The 22,495-nt window shown below is 36.4% G+C and overlaps 1 protein-coding gene across 1 annotated transcript; it reads left to right on the top strand.

Moving 5' to 3' along the window:
- Positions 1 to 9,344: 9,344 nt before the first annotated feature.
- On the top strand, positions 9,345 to 19,144 carry skor2 (SKI family transcriptional corepressor 2). Its single transcript, XM_088911345.1, has 7 exons — positions 9,345 to 11,099; positions 11,718 to 11,781; positions 12,139 to 12,216; positions 14,770 to 14,835; positions 15,183 to 15,281; positions 16,507 to 16,574; positions 19,085 to 19,144. The coding sequence occupies exons 1-7, from the start codon at positions 9,345 to 9,347 to the stop codon at positions 19,142 to 19,144; spliced, it is 2,190 nt and encodes a 729-aa protein (XP_088767471.1).
- Positions 19,145 to 22,495: the final 3,351 nt, after the last annotated feature.

The following is a 22,495-nucleotide window of genomic DNA, read 5'->3' on the forward strand; positions in this document are numbered from 1 at the left end:
GGCTTGTGTACTCCAGTGCAAAATCTGCTCAGTCAGTCTGTGGATACAGTGAGATGCTGGTCACAGTTTCAAGATTTCTGTTCAGTGTCTCATCTGGTCACAGGTCAAATGAGTTTTGTCATTTCAGATGAGACTGTACAGCAGATATTACAAGGTCTTCCCACAAAGTCATTTCAGATTCATTGCAGGTAATCTGAAAAGGTAAGGGTTGAATCACTGCATCATTTTACCTCTCATAGGTCATTCCTCTGGGACGAGCAAAGCTGGAGCAAAATTGGCTTTATGTAATCTTTGCTTATCAGGACACTTCATATTCCAGTGTTCGTCCACCTCCAGCATTTCCTGTGTGCTAAAACAAAATTAACTTCAAACAAATTAAATGGCAAATCTGTTTATTGCCAGCAAAAAGTGACCCATAGTGTCAGCTGTAACTTCTAAGGTCAAGCTGCTTATTCCTTGTTGCTCCTGAGAAACTACCTTGTAGTACTTCTAATACCACCTCAGTTTACCGACACTAGACTATTGACCTTTTGGGATTGTTTTTCCTTCATCACAAACAACAAAAGTGGGTTTTACAGAAATAATCTTTTAAAAAAAAACTTAAGCTGTTTTGTCATCATCATCAACAGCTGTACACTCATCATGACAGTAGATTTTCAAGAGGGAGAAGGTTTTCATTCATATCTTGCACCAAACATTACTTACTTTACTTGTTTGTATTTGCGGTGGGTTGACATGCTTTAAAATGTAAAATGCTTCATTGTAACCACAACAGCACAACCTCAGAAAAACAGAAGTGATGTAGAGGTAACCTCAACATGGCCTTGAAGGTAAAACTAGTAAAATGAGAAATTGAGTCACATACAGTATAAACATTTTTCAATGGTTTTATTGTCCATTAAATTAGGTGTAGAAGTGCCAAGTACAGTAACTGAGCTGAGAGTATTGACTCCCATTCATAATTATGTGTATAAGAACATAGCCTACACTATGCTGTATTCTGTTGTATTTTCAATGTTACAAATGTCTTGTTATTGAAGGTCCTTGGCTTGTACTACTCTGCTGTGTGGTTCTAAAGCAGTGGTTCATCCACTTCATGACCAACACCAAACATTGTAATTCGTATTTTTAACTTATCTTTAGTTATCTCCTTGTCCATGAATCCTAACATTTTACTCTATCACAAGTGTTGACACCTTCTTTCCTTTTACGCTCTTCAGGCAAAGTATTAACACATAGTCTACAAGAAACCCTTTCTTTTTTTGCTATTCAGGCAAAGTATTAACACATCGTCTACAAGAAAGCCTTATCTCCTTAATCAGAGATGTTTAATAAGTACCTGTTTTCATCCAAGGAGGACTGTGTTTTTAGTTATGTGGGTTAGATATCTTCATGAAAGTTCTTAACTGAAATTTGACAGGAATGACGACAATCAGGCCTTTTTTCCCAGCCATTGCAAATCATAATCAATCTCAAAGGCATTTATTAAAGCTACTGTATATACAGTATAATAAGAGAATCCGTTTTCTTTTTGCATTTGGCCTCAGGCATCCCTCCTTCACAGGTTACAAAAAGGCAGTTTGCAACGCTCAAATTTGTAAATGTCGATTTTTAACTTTGTCTAATTGAAGGGCTCAATTTCAAGGACAGTAATTACTTTCAATGAAGACCACCGATTTTAAAAATGAACTGCAGGGTCGAAACGCATGAAATGAGGATGCGTACTGTTATTTCTAACAGCCAATTAATAGCTTAATTGTAAGTGAAAATATGCTTTGTACTCAAAGCAGATTCGCGCGAATAAATAGGGCTTTATTTTAACGGGAGAAATGTGATGTCTTGTTTCAGGAAATCCCCAGAAAGGTCTGTGGTCACCCACATGAGTCTCTGTGTCGCTGGTTGATTTGGTCAGGAAAACCGTCAGCCTTTTTGTCAGTTTAGTAAGGTAATACAAGCTTCCACACTGTCTTGCGCAGGTAGGCCTCTACATTTGCGAAGAACTGCGTGATTTGTTCTTTAAAGTCACTGTAGCTCTGTAAGACGTTACGTAAGAAATGATGTCCGGTCTATACATTGAAAACTCGGAACTGCAACAACTGCAACGTTGTTTCCGAACTAAATTTTAATAAAGTTGTTTATATTTTTATAAGTTTGTAATTTCACAATCATCGTTACCTTCAATGTCATCAGCAGCAGAAAGTATGCCTTCTTACAACAACTCACTTGATGCCTAAACCTGGAAACGAAATTATGAAATCAGCATTTTTGCTTGAAATCCTACTTTCGCGATTTTTTTTCACCGGCTTTTTTCCACTTTCCAAAGACATGAAGGGTGGGTTAATTTGGGTCTCAAAATTGTGGCTGTGTGACCTGCTATGGTCTGCTGTCCATCCCACGTTATAATGCAGCCGTGCGCACCATACTACCGGAATATGATCTGGGATTACCAGGAATAAAACAATGGATGGAACTGGCTCAATGAATAAACTCTTTATTTGTATTATGGGAAGCAAAACAATGACTAAGGCGAACAGCTACTAAAACTGAGCATAAAGTAAATTACGATGTGTGGGAGGCCCCGGGTATACAGTATATAACAGAAACAGCAAATTATACTTTACTGACAACACATTTAAAGGATTAGCAGTTTGCAATAGAGCTACTGTACAACGAGGTGACAATAAAAAAGATAGTTGCATATAACAACGCGAAGAAGTTGAATTAGTTTTTAAGCACAATATACTGTAATTCATTGCTAGGGACACGTACAGGTACAGTATGTATGGTGTGGATTAACAATCGGCGCAATGCGAGGTCTTTCCCATGATTTGTAATGGATATGGCGCTTAAATTTGTTATAACCTACCATAGGGTAAAAATCGAATATCGGTTTCTGTCAGGCTTATTTTATCGTAAATCGTAAATCAGAATAAGGCCTTTAGATCATATCTGTAATTGGCAAACCAATAACTAAATAAACTAAAATAAACTAATAACAATAAATGGTAAAAATTTTATCCGATTTTGGTTCAGGGTCCCAGCGTTATGAAGACTGTTGACCACATCCGCATACTGCATCATACCCCAATTCTCTAAAATAGAATTGTAAAAAAGTAATAAAATATGTTTTGGGTATGCACTATAGGTTAATAGGCAAAAACACAACTCATGCCTACTTTTTCCAATGAAAACGTGCTATTAATGTCTCTTAAATTGCATTGTACGGTAAGCCTTTTCAGAAACGGGCATTATGATTTTGTCATTCTGAGATAGAACCTTGGTATTAAATAAGGATTAGGTATTTTATTGAAGGGGAAGGTTTAAAAGATTTCTGTAATAATGACAGAATCTGCATTTAAATACGAAAGTTCGTCCTTTGATTTTATATATGTAACCTACAGCTGTTTTGAACGAAAAGAATTGCTTCAAGATCAATGACCATCCCTAAAAGTTTGTATGGGTTTTAAATCATAATGAATATAATGTGTCTGCATGCTATACGTGTATAATTGCAAAAAGGGGTACAATTTCACGTCATGCTGTGCAAGGAATTGGAGCACTATGAAAGCACGAGGGATAATGTATCATTTCAGCTGGCAGAGAGATTTCTGGTATTTAAAAATTCAAATGAATCGCCTGGAGCATCTTTGATTTGTTGTCTGATTTCGTGTTAAACGGCTTCGTTTTACTAAGTCTTGTAGCCCTTAATTTATAGAATTTTTATAAGGCTGCCCCAATGGGTCATACAGGCAATTCTTTTAAAACGCATGATTAATTTCTCAGTAGAGTAATCACATAACTAATGTCACCTGCATTAGGAAAAGTGTTTTCCTGCATTCTATATATGGTGAAATTTTAATACCGAAATATGTATGCATATTCTGTGATTGCTCAAAACAACTATATGCAGTTACTAACGTTATCGATCTATTAATCTGTACACATGCATACACTATAATTGTCTTTCTCATGCAAAAGAAACTTCCACACTATAGCGCGCTTGAGCTGTGTTGTGGTGTGTTGGTTGGGTCAGAATCGAGACAAAGGCAAAAGTGATCTGATCTAAATGAGATGTTAGATGGACCAGATGGGGCCCTCTTACTGTTCCGTCAATACCCTTTGGCTTTGAAAAAAATCTAACCTTTATTATTCCACTTATTCATTTTATTAATCACAGAACCACGAGGGGAAAATATTACAAATGCGCATAAAAACCATATTTTAGCAAAACCTTGAATACAGAAAGAACTTCAGTAACCTACATTTGTTGTGTCCTCGTTTTTTGGTTGGTATATTAACATTTATCCTTACGAGTTTTATTTTTTGTGATTCATTTTTTAAATTATTCATAAGAAATATGAAGCCTATGAATGAATATGTTCCGATGCTAGGAACAACTTTCCATTACAAGCTACTGTTGTACGCAATCGTTTTATTATCGATGGTGTGTACTATCGAGGTTTCTATATATTTTATGCCTTAAAATAATTTAGCCTTTTGAAGTGCAAGGAGAACTAAATGTATGAAAAGTTAAAAAAAAGGTTAATCCAAAACTTTTAAAGACTCACGAATTAAAGCTTGAGAAAATCCTGTGCATTATAAATTAGTATGTATTTACGATCTAGTCCAGGTCTAACGTTTATAAAGTTACTTATAACATTTTCTGGATAGTATAAAATATAAATAATACTTAAATTACGATAATGCAATATTTACTTATTTTATATTTAAAATATTTGTCTAAATGATTCGTGTGATTATTGCAAATTGCCCTAAACCTTGAACGCTTCTATCGCGAGATCAGACTATTCTGCATTTCATTATTATGGAACTATTTTGTCATTAACTCATCATTTAGTGTAGTGGTACAGTATTTTTGTTTTGTGTTTTACATAAATCTATAGACTGTGCTTGATAATAGATAATAGACGGATTCGACTACAGTTTGACGATCAGGTTTAACTACAGACCAATCGCAGTAATGTTTTGCTTTGTAAGGAAGATAGGAATATGATGATGATAAAAAATAAAATTTGGTTAAGCATTTGTGTGTGAAGAAAATGAATTAGTGTACCGTTTTAAGGAAACGGTCACTTTGTTGCTGTTGTTTAAAGAAAGTTAAACTTTCTTTTTAATTAAAATATCCTAGAAAAGGGAGCATAAGACTCTTCATAGCGATCAATAACAAGATGATGCGCATTTTTATTGTTGTCATATTAATCGGTTAATGTTAGGGTATGGGTTATAATAAAGTATGTGTCATGGCTAGTTGACCCGCTGAAGGGATTGATCGGTAGTCCTGCGTACTATGTATTTGTCGTTTTATTGTCTCTTTTCTGTTTTCACATGATCTAATTCTCCGTTTTCAAATTGATGGTTGGAGTATCCTATTTAATCTTGTAGCCTATTAAATGATAAACAATAAACAAAGGTCTTTAGCCCCACTGTCCTTTCGTGTCACAAACTTGATTAATTAACTGCGTGTTTATTTTGTTCGTGGAAAACTGCGCGTGAGTGATCGGCAGATTATCATTTAAACCCAACAGCAATGCCAGAGAAAACCTAACTTTGCCATATCGTTTTGAAGCCGATTTGTTTGAAACTCCTGAATCTGTCTCATCATTTTAAAAGATTTTGTACGCAAATATATATAGCACATATTGATTAAACTTTTGCCGCAATGCTCGGTATTAGCCCACCTTCCTATACATTGCTAAGAAATACAATGTCATTATAATGTAGTGTATTAAACCCATTTAAGCCTTATCCTTGACCTATGAAAAAAATACTTTTTTATTGGAGTGGGACTGACGGCGTCCAGTATAATGCTTGAGGCTGGGAGGGGTTAACAAGGCGTTCCTTCGTTTTCTTGAAGACCTGGTCTATTCATTACGGGCCGTGTCTGTAGAGGAGTCTCACGTCATTACACTGACTACACTGCAGTTGCCGCAGTATTAAACTGTCACTGGCTTGCCAATGAATAATTCTGTTTGTCTTTTGATATAATCGGGTGTATGGCGTGTGCAGATCACAATAATGAATGTTAAATTCTTAACATAAACGCAGACATAATTTGTATTCGGCAATTCTGTCAAGGTGTATCGAGGCTAAATAACAGAAATGCCTTGTGCTGCATTTTTACAAATGTGCTTACATTCTCAGATATTTAGTCAAAGGTACATTTCTCAAAAACATTGACGATGGCAAATATGACTCGCAGATTTGCACTAACACTTTATTTACATATTTAATTTCTGACTGAAAATTGATGTATTCATCAAACATGAAATAAAAACATTGTTTCGGTTACAATCCAATGTCTTAAAACGTGTTAATCAACTGTATGTAAATGATTTGTAAAGTTATTATAAAGTATGGACAATTCAATTATTAACCACATAATCGAGCTGTTTACCATTTTTGAGGAAGAAAACTAATAATTTAAATATCACTAAAATTCAACAACTCTTGGCATAGAGACTAAGAACTTGCAGAAATGCAGTCGTACCATTAATAAAGCAAACACTACTATTTATTTTAATTTTATCTTTTAAAACCCGCAGGGATGTTCGTAGTCTTGTAGAGGTCTCAGTTTAATACAGGTAGTTTTGAATGGTAGCTTTATGGCAGGGGCAGGAGAGGTCAGAGCTAAGAAGTTCAGACGCACAACATCATTCACAATCTGGGCAGCAGCTCTCCCGCTTTCAGCCTTCCCAACGACATTCTCCTTTCCTCCTCAACTTTGACAAAATGTGCACACACGGTGTGTGTCGACTGCCGGGTTTCTTCATTCAGATTCGAGGTGAACGGCATCCGAGGTAGCCTGGGGCTCGGCTCATGCATTAGCCCCTCTTTAGAGTGTAAAACGCGTTGAGTGGCAGGTAGTGAGACGTCATTGGTTGCTCGGAAAAGCTCTTCAGCAGCCGGACCAGTGAAGAGGCAGAGCTACGCCAATCAACTTGCAACCCAACACACTGGTACAAGCTCAGACAGCAAACAGATCGTTTAAAGGGAATTTGTAACCTGGCAATGTAGAGTATCCACTCTTAAAGCAGTAGGGGTAAGTTATTGGCACTGGAAGGCGAATAATTGTAATTTGGTTGTGGGGACTTTGCGTTTTTTGTTTTTATTTACAAAGAAGATCATTTTTGATTGTCTGTTTGTTCTTGCATTGGAGAAAATGTTGCCCCGCACTTTCATTTGAGGATATATATTTTCCTTATTGTACTAAAGGTAGGGAAAGGTTAGCTTTGTGTTTGTCAGAATGAAAATATTAAAAACCCTTCTATTCTTTTTTAAAGTAAAACCGCTTCCTCTCCTGTTGTATGCGACTTTTGTACTACATAGACTGAAGTAGGTAAAAGTCTATTGTTTAATTTTTATATAACTTTAGAACATTAAAACATCATCATTATTATTATTGAGCTTGTTCTTTATTTTTACATAACAATTCGAACTGTTCTTTGTATTTTAGACTATGGAGAACGCAACGTATGCTTATGTTTTCATTTTGGAAGGGTGTGCATAATTTTATGTCTATAGACTGCGTTTTGTACGGGACGTTTATAAACCGTCCTGACCGCTTTGCAAAATGTTTTCTTAAATCGTTTCACGATTGTCAATTGAGCAGGTTTACAGTTATATACTGTAGTTCTCGTTTGATAATGATTGAGCAACAGGCTTGAAGTGTGTGGAAATAATTTACATACATCTTTCTGCTTTTATCATTGTTGACTTAATAATTTAATCCAGTTAAATGTGTTACATTAGGGATGTTTTTAATTGTCAAATTGTAATAGAATAAGTGAAAAACCTATTTTTGTTTATACATAAAAAGGGGACACCTCTACAGTTCGCACTCTGAGCAGCCCGTTAAACATACGGTGTGTTTAACAACAAATGCAATTTTTAATAGGTACCTAAAGTAGTGTTTTGTCGTTGCAAAGGTCAACATCTTAAATCCTAATTTTTTTAAAGTGGTTGCAGATTTTGAATAGAGTGTTCGGTGATACCGTAAAGCGCTATATAAAATAAAGGTTATTGTTGTTGACTGAATTTAAATGGTAATGTAAACAAAATTTAATTGTTTAGGATTAAATATTACAATATTGAAAAACATTACGGGAAATCTATTATTTTTCCCATCATTGTTTGATCGTCGTCATTACCAATGAGATGAAATTTAAGTTCAATGATGTATATTTTAAACAGAAATAAATTAAGTCTCACCGAGAGCTTAAAATATAAAATTGTAACCACATATTTAAAACGGCAATTAAACAAATACTCGTCTTCACATACAACATTAGTTCAGTAACTTTTCGGAAAATATTATTGATAAAACAATGCAATTAATATTGGTATGTTCTTTTCAGGTAAAATAAAATACAAGTAATATACTGTACATAGACAGAAATTAAACATATTGATTTTTAAGCACTATGTCTTAAAATGATATATTTTTTTATTTCTGTTTCACGTTTTGATTATTACTAATTGTCTTCGTGAAAGAAAAAAAGAAACGGAGAAATACATTCACTTTTCTTAAAAACAGTCGTTAAATTACTCAAATGTAATGCAAAAAGCAAAATACTTGATATACATCTGTTCTGATAGCAGGATATATCGTTTATGAGAACCCTCATAAAATAAAAGACTATAACATTTGTAATTAAAAACAAAATGAGAAATAGTAAAGGATTTGTTTTAGCACTTAAGAGCTATTTTTAGTAGACAAAAATGTTCCTCATAGTTTAGAATATAGCACTGATTGTGAGCTTGAAATCTTCCCTGGAAACCTGGCAAAGCGTTGTTATTTTCTGTTTTATCAAACTCTTGTTTGTGTTAACCTACATTAAACAGTTTAGAGTTTATGCCTACCCATATTTTATTTATTCAACACGTGATTTTGTTGAGATATTTGATTTACAGTACACTTCTAGTTGACCCTTTCGCAAAAAATAACCAAATGAAAGGCTTATATATTTCTTTTGCAAATATTAAATCTAAAATTGATTGTTGTCCTTCAGTCTTACCCTATTTCTCCTTGAATATTAGTTTATTAATGATCATTATTGTCAGTTTGATTTCAAAGTGGTGGTATTTCTTATGTTTTAATTGGGTTCAAATGAAATATCACTATGAATTAAGAACATCGTAAAATGTGTTGTTTACTTGATACTTCAAATTTGGAAGTGCAGCAGTAAGCATTCAAAACCTCCATTTAAAAAAAAAGTAAGAACCCTAAATCTGGTGTAGCACTTTAAATGCTTGGTTGTAATGATACATATTTGTAATGTTTTCTGCCAGGGGGAAAAACAACTGCATAGAAGAACCTCAAAAGAATGGAAAAAAATCAACTCCCTGGACCAAACGACATCGTAATGACCACACCTCCAAACGCCTACCAGCAAGAGCCTATTACACCACCTAGGACCAACCACTCCTCCTCTTTGAAGCCCAACCAGGTTGGCCAGGTTGTGCTATATGGCGTTCCCATTGTCTCCCTAGTGATCGACAACCAGGAGAGGCTGTGCTTGGCTCAGATCTCCAACACCCTGCTGAAGAACTACAGCTACAATGAGATCCATAATCGCCGCGTGGCCCTTGGCATCACCTGTGTTCAGTGCACTCCGGTGCAGCTGGAGATCCTGCGACGAGCAGGGGCCATGCCCATCTCTTCCAGAAGGTGTGGCATGATCACCAAACGAGAAGCTGAAAGACTTTGCAAGTCCTTCCTGGGGGAGAACAGTCCCCCTAAGCTCCCTGACAACTTTGCTTTTGATGTGACACACGAATGCGCTTGGGGTTGCAGAGGAAACTTTGTTCCTGCCCGGTACAACAGCTCCAGGGCAAAGTGCATTAAATGCTCCTACTGCAATATGTACTTTTCTCCAAATAAGTTCATTTTTCACTCCCATCGCACCCCGGAAGCAAAGTACACCCAGCCTGATGCTGCCAATTTCAACTCATGGCGGCGCCACCTCAAACTGACTGACAAAACTCCACCAGACGATCTGGCCTTTGCCTGGGAGGATGTGAAGGCCATGTTCAATGGAGGCAGCCGCAAAAGAGCCCTTCCACATGGCCACTGTTCCTCACTGGGGCAGGTAAAGGCTGTCAACAGTGCACTCCCACACATGATCTCCCCAGATCTTGGCCAGAAAAGAGCCAGATTCGATGAGGATGAAGACGTTGATGGGACTAGCCTGTCGCCCCGGAAAAATCCACGCAGCTACCCTGTCATCCCAGTCCCAAGCAAGAGCTTTGGCATGTTACAAAAGTTTCCTGCTACCTCTCTCTTCCCAAACCCTTACACCTTCCCAGCTTTCAGTCTTTGTCAAAAAAAGGACGACAGCGAGACACCCAACGGGCAAAAAAATAGTGGACTTTCTGGTCTCCTTTGGCCAGGTAGAAAAGACACTTTCTACCCTCCCTTCTGCATGTTCTGGCCACCAAGGACAACAGGCGGCATACCAGTCCCCACCTACCTCCAGCCTCAGCCCAACGCCCTCACCTCCCTGACGGAAAACCCTACATTGCGCCAGGCTTTCCTAGACCTTTCGGAACAAAGCGAAACAGGGAGCCTGGCCAATCCCAGGAGTGGACTGTTCGAAAATGACTGCACATCTGCGACCAACGATCTCCGACCTGTCCCAGACGGGCGGCTCAAGCTGATGGAAACACCTTCTTTCCAGGCCAGGAAGGCCAGCTACCACTCTGCCTTCCGGCCAGTTGTGAAAGATGCTGAGAGCATTGCGAAGCTGCATGGAAATCTGGAGGAATTTGGCTCCGACCGGCATCTTTCTCCAGGGACAAGCTGCAGCTACCAAAGTGAGAGTGGTGACAGTGATGAGGAGCAGGAGGTGGACGTGGAGACCAAGCAGGATGAAGAGGAGGAAGACTTCAGCAACAGGCAGTGCATCCAGCTCCGAGGGCTCACGGAGAATGGGGAGCAGAGGAATAAAGACAGGGTGCATTTCCCCAGTATTGCTGCAGAAGCAGTAGAGGACAAAAATAGCCTGGCTGTCAATTCACCTGCCAGTCTAAAAGACTCCAGCCCAATTCATGCCTCACTGGAAGAGTCAAGCTACAAAGATGTAAATATTCCCTTAAGGCTGTTTAGCTAATTATTATTTAAATACAGCTTTAGGCTCAGTTGATATATATGCATAATAAGATTGATAGTCCTGTTCCCTGCAGAAATAAAATATTCAGCGCGCTTTGATTCTCCCTAATAAGCCGAATCGCATATTGTTTAACAGCTACATTATATTTGTTCTTCCTTTGTCACTTTTCCCTATTAGCCTTCTTAATCTTTAACCCATGGAAAGACTGCATCAGCTGTGATAGCTGAAGGAGTTGGGCACAGCTGTTGTAGTGGGAAGAATTGTTCTTTCATGATGCTAGTTAATCTGGTAATATGGAGAAAACAGCGTGGTTAAATTAATACTGACACACCTCAAATCACCCCTTATTGTTTACGTCCATGTATATACGCTTACATAGTTATATACATTCACAAGCTCCAGATCTACGGTAGCATTACTGAAGGATTTTATGCTGCCTTTCGTGTAGATTGTTCCTTTTGACGTTTTAGTTGTAGGTATGTATATTACACATATAGAATCCCTCAAGAGTCCTTTAAAGTGTGACTCTGAATTACTACTATTTTTTGTAAAGATATTTCACTATTTTCTCCGCTATTTATTTTTCAGGGGCACAAGAACAGAGGGGACAGTCAAACAGCATTTGCTACCAAAGAAAACAGCAGCCTTTCAGGTGCGGGTGCTTTCATTCATCGTGTCAGATATTTTGTTTTCCAATAAGCTAGCAAGGTTTCTGGTTATTGAAGATATTTTCACACCTTGTAAGCCACTTCCTGAAACAGGAATTAAGGAGGTTGCAATGTTATTTGTTTTGGAAAATACATTTTTTGCCTTAAAAAAATAAAATTTGTCATTAACATCTTAAAAGCAGGTCCTGTATAGAAACGTCTGCTCATTTTTATATACTTTTACACAAAAATAGGAAAGGCGATACAAAGATGTTGTTTAACTCTGGCAATTGCAAAGCAGGTTGTCATGTCCCCAGAAAAGTGGAGGAATTAACAACCTTTTTGGTTTCTTGTTCTTACAGAGGAAAACAAAGAACAGAGCAACTTTTTTGTTTCAGACACAGACACTTCTGCTCCTGAATACTGGAGGGAGACTGGAGGTATGTATTGTGCATGTGAATTTCTGTGTTCTGAAAGGGTTATTAATTTTTACGGTAGAATGTTTTTGCAGTCCAAAAAATAGAAAACAATGAGTAGTTTTGCTTGTAAATATGTGTATATACTGTATCTAACTCATGCATGGACTTAAATAAGAAACCTTTAAACTACCAGCTATAACCAAGAAAAGGGAGAAGCCCTTGATTTTATTCCAATGTCATTGCAAATCCATTCTTCTGGGACATGTACAATTTCAAGAAGAATATCAGTGAACATAAGAAAGGCGACAATCAGTATTTGAACAATATAGAAAGGAAATAATTGCATTTTCCTCCAAGAATCCTTCCATTAAAAAGATCACAGCTTATTGCTTTTAATATCTGTCAAAAAGACATTAAAAGTGTTTTATGACATCTATGCCAACATTTATATTATCTACACGATAATGATCTCTTCACATAATGTATAATACATTTTAAAAATTACATGAAACAAATTAAATGAAACCACCTTTGCCTGATTGCTAAATGTCTCCAAGGGCTGAGAGAGGACGTGATTAGAAGTTTTGATTCCAAAGTGTCTATTGCAGTGTCTTAAGGAGAGTTCTGTTTCTTGGGAGAAAAGAATCTAATTTTCCATTTATGTAATGCAAACTGCTTTGGCTTTGACTATTCACGGTTAATTGACTGTCAAACGAGGTTGTTATCCTCCGGCAATGTCTGCAAATTTGCTTGTCAAATGAGACAGAGAGAGGAAGGGAGTGAGAACACTGCAGTTTGAAATGAAGAAAATGTTAGAAGGCTTAAGGAGGAAGAAATCAAACAGAAAGGGAGATTATATACCCAAATGTGTAGGATTGCTTTTGATTTGTCCATGCCTTTGCATTCACACATTGACATACAGTATAGTATACAATATACCGGTGTAATAGATGGCCAAGTTGTATTATTCACATTCTTCCCCTTCAACAAATCCATGCAATACTTTTTTTTTTCAATCTACTCCAATGGGTTTTACTGTATATACAATACTGCGATTCAGTTGCAGCCTTAGGAAATTAAGTCAGGATTTTTCTTCCTTTTCATGCAGTCACTTTTAAAAGAAGCCCCCTTTAAATTCTGATGATATTAATAGTGAAAAACGTCTAGAATACGTTGTGTTGTAGTCACTTACATCAGCCACCCACAACAGAAATTCCCTGTCACTTGGCTCAGGATCACCTTCAACAAGGGCACTGCACATCATGTTATATTAACATAAAGTTATGAAAATTATTTTTTATAATTTTATAATAATGAAATATTTGAAAGTTTACTGCAGGGCAAGGAAGCCCTTTCTATTAATGAGTGCAGAACTGATAACTGACAATTTTAATCTTGGGGTGAAATATTTCCCCTAGGGACCCTTGGAATCTCTCTGAGTTACCCCATGGGTCCCCCAGATCACATTTTGCGAACCATGCATTTCAGGCAGCGATGGAAGAGAATTGTTCTCTAATAAGAATCAAATGTAAAAATGTAATGTGTATCTTAAAATCAAATAGTCTTAGATATTTGTATCTTCTAAACTTATGTGCATTGTACTATTTTTATATCAGTAAGTCCACTTCATGGGTAATATCTTCTTTGCATTTAACGTGAATAACAGGAAATGTTCGAATAATCACTTAAACTCCAAATTCCTGTCATAGAAACCATTGTCCAGAGGTTTCTTCTGACTAATATCAGGGATGCACTTTAACACTAACAACACTAACATCACTAACAGGCTATGATGCTCACCTGTAATGAGACTGAAGTACTGCTGAGAATATGATGGTTATTTGGAACCTTGCAGAAATCTTATAATCGTGCAGTTTGTTATACAGTAAATTGCTAAAATATGTCTTGAAGATTTTTAATTTTAAGTCCCTCCTGGGAGTTCAAGTGTTTCCTTTTCACCTAATAATACTGGGAGTTTGTTCTTTTCTAAAACAAAAGTATTATTGACATGGTGGGAATATTTCATGAATGAACTGAGACAACACAGTTACTGTATTATTCCATCCGTCCTAAGGAGCCTAACCTGGCAGACACAAGGTGCAAGGCAGGACTGCACCCCTGGTGGGAGGCCAGTTCATTGCAAGGCACAGACACACAGAGCGAGACACATTTCTGGGACATGCATTAACCTAGCCAGCATGCCTTTGAAAGGTGGAAAGAAACGAGAATACCCCACGAAAAAGAAGACTCCACGCAGAAGACTCTCTAATCCAGAATCAAAATAAAGAACTGTGAGGCAGAGGTACCATGCTGTCATCACCATAATATTGTATTAGTATTATTTCAAATACAATAATAGTTAAATAAATGACCGGACCACATATATTCAGCAATACATAAAAATCCTTCAGTAAAATGAGGTTAGTTTCCTTGGCTTGCTTACTGCACATATCATCTGCACCATACTGTGAGGAGAATTGAAGACAGTGTTTTCAATGTATCATGACTTATGTAGTGTGTAATTGCACCTCTACAAGTCATAACAATTACAAACATTTTTCCATTTTGATACAGGTGATGAGAGCCAAGAAGCAAATCCACCAGAATCTCTAAAGAAGGATGTGGAAAACATGGAAAAAGGTACAGAAGATGCCAATAGCTTATAGGGATTTGGGTCAGGTTGGTTTGTTTCCGTAGCAAAGAATAAGGTTTTAATAAGGCAACAAATTTCGGCTTAATGTAACTGAGGAGAAAGCCTCCATTGATGGAGAATTCATTGAGGGGCTCCACGTGTTACTGAAGCTAATATATACATTTGTAATGTATTGGAATTATTTGTTATACATTTGTTATTTGTTAAGAGATCACTCTTATGTATCATTGCTTGTCTGGCTTGAGAAATGGACTCCTTGGTGCTCTGCAGGCTACTGTGTTGTGGTTAGCTTCCTGACTGTAATAGCTTCTTTTCCACTGTGTCTGTCTTGCAGAAGAGCTCCAGAAAGTGCTGTTAGAACAGATTGATCTACGAAGACGGCTGGAACAGGAGTTTCATGCACTGAAAGGCAATGCTACTTTTCCAGTGTTCCGTAAGTAAACTTTACAGTGTCCTCCCACCTTACAATCCTTACTCCAAATCATAATGCAGGGTCAGTTTTTACCTTAACAGTTTTATGTTGTCATACTGTCACAGCCTGAGAGTGAGCCTGTCAAATAATAATGTTTTATGTCCATAAGTGGCCAATATGGTTTTTTTACTATAAATATCTATAGACATTCTGATCATTGCTTCTGCTTTGGTAACATGTAATTCATTGGTCATGCCAATAGAACTCTTTGAATTTGTATGTGAACAAATTATATTTACTTTAAAATGGTTATATATGAACTGCAGAATACACATTTGTCAACTGTCATTGAACATGAACCCTGAGGCTGAGCATTTTGTTCCTCTCAGAACTGACTTACTAAGTAGCGTGGTTTCGCAGTAGAAAAATCCACGACTATTTGAAATACAGAAATGGCTGAGGGGAGCTGCGAATAAATGCCTTGGCATAGTTTTTCATAAAAATGTGAGTTTTTTAAAGATGTAAATCTGTTGTTTTTTATGTTATCAGACAGCAGCTCTAGCAACATGAAACTGTTTTTGTCAAGTAAAGAAAACCTTAAAAGGTTTTCCAGGTGTGCCATGAACCCATTTTAACAGTCAACTGCGACAACTGATGTCTTAGTTCATATGCCAACAGTGACATCTGGTGGACATAATATGACCTGGAAAAACATACTCTGGAGCACAGTGTACAGATAGTTTAACCAGCACAGATATAAAAAATATCGGTGAGCTGAAGATATGATTTTTATTTGTGCTCATTATTTCACATATAATTTACAAAACTTTAGAGTGTGCATAAATGGAAAAACTATAATTTTTTCACTGTTTTGATATCTAAAAAATATGCATCTTGTCTCTTTATTTAAAACTTTTTTGTCCAATGTGTTTGGCATGAAAAAGAAAAAGAAGATTTTTCACATACAAATACAGATTTCATTCATATTCCATAATAACAGAGTGCAGACAGAGAATTAAAAGAATGAGCTGTATAACCCTTATCTTAAAGGTTTATTCCACTCTGAAAAGTAGAAAGCAGAAACACAATGTCCTGGATAGTGAAACTTCAGGTTCCCACTTGTACCCTGTCAGAATAAAATGCATTTTTTTATACAAATGTTTTTTTTTCAATCTAAATGTCTCCATATAGATGAAATTATGTTGCATCCCCAAGAAATCTCTGCTTTTATTTTTTTTTTAACCAGATAACTTTCAGGACCAAATGAAGAGAGAGCTGGCATACAGAGAAGAGATGGTTCAGCAATTGCAAATGGTAAGAGAAGAGCACCGATTTAAATTTTTTTAAGATTTATTATAAAAAAAACTTCCCTTCGTCAAACATGCTTAAAAGAGACTTGTACTATACGTCATCTATCTACGTCATACGGCTATCTAGATTAAAAAACAGTCAATTAAATGTGTACATATCAGACGTTACAGATTTACATTGCTGGGTAAGGTCAGATATAATTATTGCTCCAGCATATGCTGGAGACCAGCACGGATAACAATGTAAGGTAAATGAAGTGAAATTAAGTTAGTGGTAGATGCCTCTGTTCAATAAAAGGCAACGACAGCCTGATTGATACGGACACTGAGTGCCCCTGTCTCAGGGGACTTTGTGATCTAGGATGAGGCAGAGGCGCATTCCTTGAAGAGATGATCCAGAGGTCATCAACCTTACCCCTGCTGTGAGAACAGATGAAGGCTGTCAGATGCCTTGACTGTTAATGCGCCACACTTCACATGCATTTAATCAGGGCTGCCTAAATGGCTTCCAATATAAATTCCTATTATACCCAGCTACATAATTAAACAAACTCATCATGAATTCATCTTTAATAATAATAATAATTTGTATTATTATTTAGTAATGCCTTTACACATGGGAGCTGCAAAACTAAGTAGACTAGTTAAAACCAGATACTACAGTATGATCATAAAGCAACATATTTTCTAATGAAGCAAAAAATACAATACTAAATAAGGCAGCCACAGGAAATGAAGCGAAGGATTAAAATGTCACACTTGAACAGCAAGCTTCGGTCACATTATAAAATGGTGTTTATCAGTTAATAAAAGGATTCATGAAAAGGCCAGTATCTGACTGTGCCCACACTGCAGCAAAAACACACACAGGCATGGGAAGCAATCATGCAGTCAATAACCAAAGTCATTGCTTAACTGTGGGACACAGATTTTTTAAAGATAGGGTACTGAAAGAAATAACTGCTGCCGAGATAAAAAACAATATTAACTTTTAAAAATTGCAATCTGATTAATTCAATCTGATGATTTTGTTGTATATGTAATCTTAATACTGAAAGAGATAAAACTTACAAATGGCATGATTTAGTTCATAGCTTCCAAGCGTAAGATTTTATTTGAAGTAGCTTGCATTTAGTTTAATGTAGTGTTCTATATTCAAGATCAATCATTTCTACATCTGTCGAGTTATACCTTAAGAGACTGCACGCTCTCACTGCCATTCTGTGTATATTTATTCTGCTTCATTTGAACATCATTAGTCAAATCTGTGAATGGAAAAACTGTCACATTTGTGGAGAATACTGTTTGTAAGCATTTGTTGGTGTGATATATTTCAAATGAGTAAAAACATCTACTCAAATTCAGACAGAACAAGGAATGCTTAAAAATATTATAGCAGTTTATCAAATCATCTGTCTGCTTCATTACAATAAATGATATTCCATTCCTTCTTTAACTTAAGAATTTGATCAAAAGCTGAAACTTTTTTGTTTATTAATCATACTCATACATCAACACATAAAGGAATCATTACTAGTGATATCTACCAGATACTATGTCACTACTATGCAATGCAAAGTACTATGCAATTCCCTACTTTTAATAAATGATGAATACTTCTATACTGTATCAGCTTTATTATTTTTTGCACTGCTTTAAGAAACTGAAAAAAAGTTATTTCTTAAACAGAAAGGAAACAGAAAATAAGATGAATCAGTGACTACAGAAAATGTCCTTTCTCCTTTTCTTAATGTAAAATAAGTCAAATTTGGTTAGACAAATGGATGAAATTTGCAAATTGAAGAGAATGCTTCAATTTTGTTTCTTGTGTAAACCAATAGATAATGATAGCTTCAAGTGTAACATGAAATAATCATAATTTAAATATTGGAATCAATAGCTTTGTTTGCATTTTAATCCCTTTCATTATGTATGCATAATTATGCATACATATGGTCAGTCAAAAATGGTCAGTCTCACAAAATACAGTTCAGCTTTATTAACTTAATTCAAAGGTTTATTTTCTTCATATAAGCAGAAGCACCAGCAAACCGCTGACAGATCTACTTGACCTAAAATACCACAGGCATGTTAGGATAGGACTGCAGTGCAGAAAAGCTCAGCTTCTATAATTTCCTGTTTCAGCAGAAGTGACAACAGTGCTTTGCTGTTTCAGCCATGGAAGATCTTTTCTTACATCTATACTTTAATGCAGAGTCTGAATTTCATACAAAACCCCCATAACAACAACCTCTCATGCCAATTCCCAGAGCAGAACTACAGCTACATATAATGTACTAAAATTAAAACCTTTTCCAGGTGTAGCAGTACAGTGTAGTTTCTCACAACATGCAACATTTTTGTTCCTTTGAAATTAAAGAACTGGAAAAATGTTACTGTATTCACACAGGTTTCCATTGTGTTCAACTTATAATGACAGTTCACCTTAAACTGGTAGAATATTTCTTTAGCTATTACTTCATCCAATACATCCTTGCATGTATTATGTTCTAGATTCCCTATGCAAGCCTAATAAGGAAAGAGAAAATCGGTACCCATCTCAACAAAAGTTAAAAGGTATGTGGACATCTATGTATTTTTCTATAAACAGATTCATCTCCCTTTCTTAAACTTGCCTGTACTGTATATGCACGTTTGGGATCTGGGATCTGTGACCATAGAATTGCATTAATGCATTATTAGGTTGCATTATTGGACCTTTGACCTGAATTTCTAATGCAATACCCCATCATTGAAAAAGGACACTGTTCTGTATTAAATTCCATCCTTTGAATGAGACATTAAATCTGTGTTTTGCTACTAGGTCATTAAAGATCCCATGTCACAGTGTGTATGAGCAAGGTGTTAATCTAGGTGTCCTGGCTAAATTGCACTTTAGGCTTGCACAATATAGCCAACTTAAAGTTACTCCTTAATTCAATTGGGAAAAAAATAACAATTCCACCTGACCTGCTGTGTTGTGGAACCGCTGGTATGTAATAGTTGCCAGTTTAATGTACAGTAATTAGCATTTATTGGCTTTTAGTCCAAACTACCTGCATTTAAGAATTATTACATGCTAGTCCTAGAGCGTGTGAGTGAACAGAAAAGAGTTTGTAGTATATAAAAATCAAGAGAAATAATGAAGAGTACATGTGTGATGCAGTGCATTCTCCTCTGTTTCCAGGTACCTGAAGTACACCTGCTATTAGCTACAATCACCTGCCCAGAGCTTCCAGCAGATCTCTGGAAGAAATCATGTTATTAACACAAGGGTTCTCCACAAGGCAACCCAGACACAAGTGACCTCATACCCATACACGGACTTGAAAGTGTAAAATTAGCAAAGTTATATTACAAGGATTTTCCAGTGGTAGGACAGGGAGCACTGGTTCTCAGCTTTGTATTTGTTCCTCTTTGCGAAAACAGGACTCCCCTTTCCTCTTTCCTCCACTCTACACCCTGGTAAGGTCAGCAAAAGTTGTAAGATAGACCACCCAAGCCTTTTCATTTTTCAGACTGATACAGTACCTGTAAAATGAACGCATATCTTTTGTTTGCTTGGTCATTAAACTGAAGTGACAGTATCATCCTGCTGTCATCTGAGGATGAAGGAAGTTCATTTCTGAAGAAAACTGTGCTGGAGTGAAGTGAAATGTCACAGAACCACAGAAAACCCTTGCCCATTTTTTGGGACTGTAATTAAAAAAATAATGATAAACCATTATGACAAACTGTTACTGCAAATGTATTTAAATTATGTTCTTGTAGTTTCTTTACTATTTATGTGGATAAAATAAAAAGTCTATAATAAGAACTTAAAACAACTAACTAGGCTTGCTTGTTTTTTTCATGAAATGTTTTGTCTTTCTCAACAGCACAGATATATTTTTCATGTGTAAATACAGTGTGGAAAAATACATTAAAATTCCCTTTTGGAATCCACAATATTATTAAATAGCTACACATTTTCCCTTGTTAGAGAACAAGTTAGGTTTTAAGTATGTGTGCATAAAAATGTAATTTTCTTTTTCATTTCATTTAAATTACACCAACAAAAGATGATTTGGTGTGTGTTTTTGCAGACAGACAATAGAGATGATTTTAGCCATTTATCACTGACAGCAATATTAATTCAAAGCTCACCCTGAAGAAGTGATTTAATGTCAGAACATTCCTCATGGTAAAGTCAGCATGAATCAAAGTACTGTATGCCCACAACATCTGTAAGGATGTGACAGATTGCTTCTTATTTCCAGTTTTTAAATCTCTTAAAACTTTGTCATATATGTGAATTTTGACATTCAATGACCAGAATTACTTAATTATATTCAGAGCTACACCTTCATTTTAAAGACGAAAATATGGTTGCAGAACCTACAAACCTTTCTTTCTGTATTACATGAATGAATTAAAGACTAAAAAGAAAGCTGCATAAGACAGCACTTTGTGTTCATTAGTTAACCGTGTGTACGGATGTTAAGGGACTCCTGGTTTATACAAATGGATGCCATATCACTGACACAACAGGAAATACAATTCACTGAATGAATTGTTAGCTTTATACTAACAAATACAACAATATAGTACCTATCAGAACTTCTGTATTTATTATTCCTTAATTTTGACTTCTTTTTTTGCAAGATGATGCATTGAAAGACATGCACAGCTTCTTTACCAATTAGATTACACAGGAGAGTAATAGATTACACTGGCAGAGCAGGAATCATGTAATTTCATTCTGAAAATCCTATAAAAAGAAATATGAGAAGAAAATAGCAAAAGACAAAAACTAAACCACAGGCAGAAAAGAAGAACACACGGAGCAAGAGAAAAGGCAGGGAAGAGAGGCAAATTGAGCAGATTTTGAAGATCAGAGAAAGCATTTGACCACACAGTCACACAGCACTAGGAAAAATGCAACCTACTGAAGTCATTCCTGCTCCCAGTTATCATTACATGGCATTCAATGGCTGTGTGTATTTTGCAAATACCTGAGTGAAGGTATTTCAGGAATGTTTTAATGCCTAAGTGTATATCTATTAGTTGACCAACACTAGGTTTCTATAAGTTTCCTATCACGGCACTGTTCAGTTTTAGTCTGGTTTAGCTTCTAAAATCTGACAAAATCCTACCCCGAATTCACACCAGAAGCGACACGTCAGCGTAGCATAAGCGACCATCCGTCCAATCCTCACCAATTCCGACAGTTGCGTTCCGTATTCAAATATGGGAAGTCAAAGGAACATGAGAGAAAAACAGCCGAATTTGGACTGCCTGTAATTACAACACAGTGTAGCTTATTAAAACCCGACACGAGGGGTTGGACAAACAAAAGATGTCTTGTTTTTTGTGGCTAAACAACCACAATACTTTACACATGTCGGTGTCATCAGCTAGCTTGTGGCAAAGTGAAAAGTTGCACTGTATCAATGGACCACTCTGGGCCAGCATGACCATAATATTGTTGTAGACTGTGCTTGTATAGTTTACAGGGTATAGAAAGTATGAGTTTTGTGTGATTTGAATGGATCTCTATGGGGTTTACGCTTCACTCACGCGCGCAAGTGGAAAAAAATAGACTCGGAGCGTAAAAAAACGCTGGAAGACGTGAGACGCGGGTCTAGCGGAGCCGGTGTGGATTGAAACATTGGTTAAAATGGAAGCGTATCTGTTTCGTGAGACGGACGACTGAAAAACTCTTCGGAAACGCTTTCAGTGTGGATTGGTAGTACCTCCTGGGATCTGGTCCATTTCCAAATAGCACTAGTGCCCTGTCTTTAGATTCAATATACATTACCATTGTCAGGAAGCAGAATAGCACATGTTAACCTTTTACAGTCGTGTACGAGCGTAAAAGTAAAAACAGTGTTTTGTGTTTAATCATTCACTTGTTTTCTTTCAAAATAAAATATGTCAGAAAAA

The sequence above is a fragment of the Atractosteus spatula genome, chromosome 3 (assembly GCF_055471065.1).
Source record: "Atractosteus spatula isolate fAtrSpa1 chromosome 3, fAtrSpa1.hap1, whole genome shotgun sequence".
NCBI classification, from domain to species: domain Eukaryota; kingdom Metazoa; phylum Chordata; class Actinopteri; order Semionotiformes; family Lepisosteidae; genus Atractosteus; species Atractosteus spatula.